General features: G+C 31.3%; 1 protein-coding gene across 11 annotated transcripts in view; it reads right to left on the reverse strand.

Moving 5' to 3' along the window:
• The window catches only part of MIPOL1 (mirror-image polydactyly 1), a 260822-nt gene that overhangs the window by 149463 nt on the left and 104719 nt on the right, over positions 1–6640 (reverse strand). For all 11 annotated transcript variants that reach the window (XM_025047925.1, XM_006913461.3, XM_025047929.1 and 8 more), the window contains one exon: positions 6041–6148. In XM_025047925.1, the coding sequence (XP_024903693.1) occupies positions 6041–6148 (108 nt within the window). The remainder of the gene's footprint in view (positions 1–6040; positions 6149–6640) is intronic.

Raw genomic sequence — 6640 nt, forward strand, 5'->3', positions numbered from 1 at the left:
GTAATTAGAACACTTGTAAAAATTAGAATATGTGAACTACTTGTTGAAATACATGATGCTGCTGCCTTGTTTTTACTGACTTTCAGTAGAAGTGCTTTTTGCTCATGTTTTTTTGATAGCTCAGGGTTTTTGAAATTTATAAGAAATATTACAGGCCTAATGTGAAGGCAATTTGCTTTGGTCTGCCATCTGTGGGCCCTCCAGAGTAGGACTGCTTTGAATTAAACCCTCAGATTTTAGAACCACAAAGAAAGCAAGAATTCAGGCAACCTGTGTGGTTCTAAACCACACAGTCAACCTGTGTGGTTCTAAACAGGGGACTGTGGATGATAAACTGAGATTTTTTTTCCCCTTCTACAGTCAAGAAAGCCAAGTTACCTTATTGTCTTATTTTGTATGAGGGGCTTGACCCTTGTTCACCTAAACACTAACGCTGCGGCCATCTAGGATATCAGCATCAGGAGAGCATAGCTCATTATAATCTCTGGTTTAAATAGGCTCTGGGCTCTATCTCCTCTGTCTTGCCCTCGAAGCCATTAAAACGGAAGCTCAAATTCACCAAGGTTTGAAGAATGTACTCAGGGTAAAAGATGGCTTCAGGCAATCACTTATTTCCCTTTTTTTTTTTCTTTCCATTTCTACTTTGTTTTAGGCATTTTCAAATTTCTTATATTCTCATCTTCTCAGTAATGTTGTAAAAGATTCTTAAAATATAAATTTTAACCATCCTTTTTTATTGTTTTTATCGGGAGGGTCATTCAGGATATTTCCATTTTCTTATACTGCTGAAAATTCAAGACTTAGTGAAGTTTTTTGAGTAGTAAAATATCACCTATCACTTTTATAATGAAGGCTAATAGACATGTAACAACTGATTAAAGACATGAGAAACTGAGGACAGGAAAGTTAGTTATGGAGAGTATTTCTATCGTTTAGATTATGACTTGACATAGGTTACAGGTAGGATAATAAAAATGGGAGAACAAATAGGAAAGAAATCATTGTTGCAGAACTGACAAAACTGGATGCTAAGTTGCTTTGTGGTGGGTTAGAGCTTGAATGGAGATTATGTTAATTACATTAGCGTATGTCTAGAAGTATGGTAGTACCATTAACTAATAGATGTTAACCGATCAATTTGGAAGTAAATAAAAGAAAACTACTAAGAGCGATTTAAATCATAAGGCACTATTTGTCACCAGAAAAAGAAATCAGGATACTGGTACTTAATGTTCTCAAAGTGGTTCACTGGCTAAGGGGCTCAATGATATTAAAGACCAGGTTCTCTTGGCATATTCCTCATGACTATAAAATGGCTGCAGTTCCAGGAAGCAAATAAGTATTCAAGGTAATAAGAAGAAGAGGAATGGTGCCTGATGCATCTGTTATATGTCTGGAAAACAAGAACTTTTTCAAAGACACTGCAACTTCTTCTCCCACCTCTGCTGTAGAATTCCTCTTATGGCTCATTGGCAAAAAGAAAGGCTGAGAAAGTGTTTAACTTCTCCAGCTTCTACAGTAAAGGCAAACAGCATATAATGGGGAATAAATGATAAGTTATATAGTCCATACTATTTGACTCAGGTCCTGACTTCTTCCCAAAGAAAAGAGAAGGTTTCAGGAGTAAACTTAGGGGTTTGGTTTCAAAATTGCTGAGTTTAAAGAAACATTAAGATAACCAGTGGAAGGGCAGACAAGGCAGTCATTAGGACATAAATGATAAGTGATATTGTAGAAATGAATGAAACTGGAAGAGACAAGCTTACAATAAAACAAACACCAAATTCTGGCAAGAATGTGGAGCATTCATTACTGGTGGGAGTGAAAAGTGGTACGGACACTTTGTAAGACAGTTTGGCAATTTCTTATAAAACTATACATATTCTTTACATACAATCCAGCAATTGCAGTCCTCGGTATTTACCTGAATGAGCCGAAATGAGCTGAAAACCTCATGTCCACAGAAGAACCTGCATATGGATATTTTATAGCAGCTTTATTCATAATTGCCAAAATCTGGAAACAACCAAGATGTCACTCTGTAGGTAAGTGGATAAACTGTGGTACATCCTAAGAATGGAATACTACTCAGTACTACATAGAAATGACCTAAGAAGCCATTAAAAGATATGGAGCTACTTTAAATGCATATTCCTAAGTGAAAGAAGCCAATCTGAAAAGGCTACATATACATACTGCATAATTCCAGCTATGTGACATTTTGGAAAAGGCAAACCTATGGAGACAGTAAAAAGATTAATGGTTGGCAGGTGTTGGGGGTAGAAAGGAATAAACAGAGCACAAAGAATTTTTGGAGTGAAACTCTTATATGATACAACAACGAGAGACATATGTCATTTACATTTGTCAAAACCCCTAGACTGTACAGCACTAAGAGTGAACCCTAATGTAAACTATGGACTTTGGGTCACGTTAATGTAGGTCCATGGATTGTAACAAATGTACCATTCTCTGGCTGAATGCTGGGGACAAGGGTAAGGGGGTATGTGGGAGCTCTGTACTTTGTGCTTAATTTTGCCAAGAACCTAAACCTTTTCTAAAAAAATTTAAAAAAAGAATTTTTTAAGAAAGAAAAATAAAGGACTAATTGCATAACCCAGGGGGACTTAGAAATAGACAGAAATAGATGCACCAGCTAACAAATAGCAATCAAAGTAAAGGAAAATGTTGAGGCTATATCAACAGAGAATGACAGGAAAGTATTTCAAGAAGGCAGGGCCAAAAAGATGGAAATGTGTTCCAGTTAGGTTAACGGGGATATTGCATAGGATAAGGAATGGTAAGTTTCACAAGTTTAGTCATCAGAGGTCATTTATAATCTCAGAAAGAATGACTTTCTTTCAGTGGAATTACAGTGGAGAAGTTCAATTACAAGAAGTTAAAGATATGTGACAAGGAAGGTAAATAAATAAAACAAAAGACAAAAGGAAGGCATATATATATTATTTCTTATTAAGTTTGACATCTTTATATTCATTCGATAAATCTAAATTTATTTTTAAAAACATTAAATGTCTAAAATTTTGTTTTTCAAGAAACCAATTTCTTAACGTAAGTGAATAAAATTTATTTTAAAGAAAAAAATAAGCTTTTTAATAAAATATTTATTTATTTAGTTTAATTAGTTTCAAGTATACAGTACATTGGTTAGACATGTATATAGTTCATAAAACAAACCCCCTCTCAATTGCGCCCTCCCTCCCCTGGCCCTCCACCTAGCCAACATATTAATGCTAACTACATTTTTTTAAAAAGTAACTCAGACTAGTATCAGTATAAACTTGGCCTCTCATCTTGTATGTATCATTGTCTCATCTTGTATGTACCATTGTATGTACCATTTAATTTGTTATTAGGGAAAATGCAAATATTATAAAAGTAGAAATATAATGTCATGCTAGCAAATTTAGCCAGTATAACTCCATGCTATTTCAAAAATAATGTCTAAATGATCACCAAAAATCTAATTTTATGCTCTACCATAAAAAATTTAGAAAAAAATTTTTGATTATTAGAATAAACAGACACTATTATTCAAATAGCACAAGATTATTAAAAAGTATTTCCTTGTATGATAATTGTGTATTTTCCATAATCATCAATTGGAAAATTCTATGTAATGTATGACCGTTAACTAATTTTTTCCTTAAACATAACGTTAGGATTGTTTCCTTTAGGAATTTCAGTATAACACAATTAAATAAAACATGAAATTTTAGTTCTCACCCTATTCAAGTTTACCTTTATTAGTGATAATAATAATAGTACTATTTATGAAAAAATACTAGAAATATTTTTGGTAGACCAAAAGCTCCTAGAGAATATGACTCTTTTTAAAAAGTCTTCCTAAATCTTATTTAGATACTAACTAAATATTAAATCATTAAACAAAAGAAAGGATAATTGTAAGTGGATTGTAGAAGATATGTACTACTGCACAGAAAGGAGATGAACAGTTAATTCATCAATCAAAGAGCTTGGTAATAACCATATTATTCATAACTTATATGGCAACTTGAAGATACAGAGTGCAATAATAAAAGCACTAAATAAAGAACAAAATCTCTGAAAGATAAGAAAATTTTTTTTTAATATTTCAGAATAAAGCTGATGTATTATAAATGAGCTAATTTTTATAATAATTTTAATGTTTCACAGGAAATATGGCAAAAAATAACTAAAAAATGATTTATAGCCAGTGTTATGACATTTTAAGAAGAGCTAAAATGAACACAGGCTTTAAAAAGATTAAATTGATGAGAGTTTTACAAAATTATTTACTCCTCCTATCCTTACTGTCCAAAAAATTTAAGTTGCCTTAGTTAACAGACGAAGTTATGAAGGTTTAAAATCTGAGACTTTCGCAGAAAAGTATATCAAAGTATATTTGTCAGGAGTAAAAATGTATTTTGTTTTATATCACTTTAAACTATATAGTCTACAGTTTATAGAGATTTCTATTTTATGGGGTTTGGGTTTTGTTTTGTTTTGAAATTCAAGATTTCTTTTGGTCTACACTTCACCTTCTAATTTTAATTGCCTCTTAGAAATGTGTATCTATTTATAACCATAAAGAGCAGCTGCCATTTAATTCAATTTAAAATAAATATACAACCAAAAATGCCAGAATAAAGACTATGCAGTATTATGTATTTAACAAATTAGAATTTTTATTTTAGGTTCTGTTTTAAATAGAAATAGCCATCACATAGAGCTATGAAATCTGTCCCCTAAAGCTAATAATAAATTAACACACAATAATGTAAGCTGCCATTAAAACAAAGTTACTTTTGACTTGCAAGTATTAAGAAATATTATACTTAATTTTACTCATACAAGAGTAAACTTCTTGGGGGTAATTAATTAATAATCACAGCAATCTGCAAGTCTTTTCTTTCCCATTTATTGCTCTATTTATAAATTTGAGAGAAAAAGACAAAGTACCTTAAACAATAATGATAAAAGTTATTTTAAGCCCCACCACTGAGAATTTCAAAATGAAGCTAAATATATTTTGTAGAAAAATCTGATTTCTACTAAATCTCACACTTTTTGGATAGATTAAAAATATTTTCCACATCAAAATGCCAATATTTTCTCAATTTTAGTAAGTGCTGAGTTACACTGCTAATACTATAATATTCTGCAATCAGCAGCAAAAAACAAATTTAAGACAATAAAGTACTATACAATCCTCTAGGTAATATATCTTTCGTTTTACTGTACAATATCAGCAATGATAAATTTTTTGTTTCCCATGGACATATTTTTGTTTTTTATTTTTAATCTGTTAATGAGAACGGAAACACCTTGAGGGCAAGGACCACTACTATGTCAAGGGCATTATGCTGGGGCAAAGACAAAAAAGAAGAATGGAAAGTCATAAGTATCTTAAATATATATATATATAATTATTAGAATCGAAATAATGTCCTTTTTCATGATTATTGGATCTATATCACAATGAAACAGAACTTATTGTCATGAAATGTACACTTCGCTTGTTTCAAATTCTAGTAGAACGTAATTTTTCTTTCTTTTTTGGTAATAAGTAACATTTTAAGTACTATTTCAATTCCCAAATATATTCACATACCCTTCAAGGAGTGTTGATTCTTTGGGTTACTAATAATACAAGTCATTTAAAAAAATTAGCATAATAAATACTGATGGGAAGAAAGGCGCATGATTTTTCTTTTTCTTTTAGCGTGGCTACTTTTTATTAACTACAAAAGGTAACAACATATAAAAATCAGAAACACAATGAATCAAAAATGTACCAATAGTTAATAATAGACCAGCACTCAAAATTCAGAAAATATGTTGTTTTCATGTACACATACATGAGAAAAATAATGCCATAGCAGAAGGGTGCTGTATCTGTGTTTAAAGAAGGGGTTGTTGGCAAACACCACAGCTCACTTCTGCTGAAATGTACACAACTGATATATGCAGCACAGAAAGCTGGCACCAAGGGCTTATAACCTTAATTTGCCTGCAAGAAGGAACAGAGATTTACCTTCAGAGCACGTTCTTGATTGTTTTCAGCAGTCAGATGTCTCATGTTGTTTGCTGAAGTCTGGTTCTGCTCTTTCAAATGATGAAGCTCCTGCTCTAGCCGTTTGCACTGCCACAGGGGAAGAATCCCATTAAGTAAAGGAGTTATAGCATTTTTTTTCACCAAGCCACAAGAATTAACGTAAATAATACTACTGTATTCTCTAAAAACGAGGTATCTTTTGCAACAAAAATACTAAGTTAAAAGTAATGTTGAATATGAACAAAATAATATGTTTATAGTACCCTGGCTATTCAATTGCAATTTTCAGTTTGTATTTTATTAATCTAAATATTACCATATAAATTAGGAAATGCTATTTTTTTAAATAAAATTAAGATCAAACTACATTTAAAATTATTTTCGTCATTAACCAAATGGTTTTCATTATACACTTGTTGGCTGAATATAAGTATGCTTCTAAAAATCACATTGGATTCTAAATAAACTACCATATGATATTGTTTTAAATTTTTATTAACTTTTTAAAGATTAAAAATTACCATAAAAATATATATCGAGACTTTTCAGATTTTTAAAAATATCTAAAGAAACAACTGT

The sequence above is a fragment of the Pteropus alecto genome, unplaced genomic scaffold (genome assembly GCF_000325575.1).
Source record: "Pteropus alecto unplaced genomic scaffold, ASM32557v1 scaffold104, whole genome shotgun sequence".
Lineage (NCBI taxonomy): Eukaryota > Metazoa > Chordata > Mammalia > Chiroptera > Pteropodidae > Pteropus > Pteropus alecto.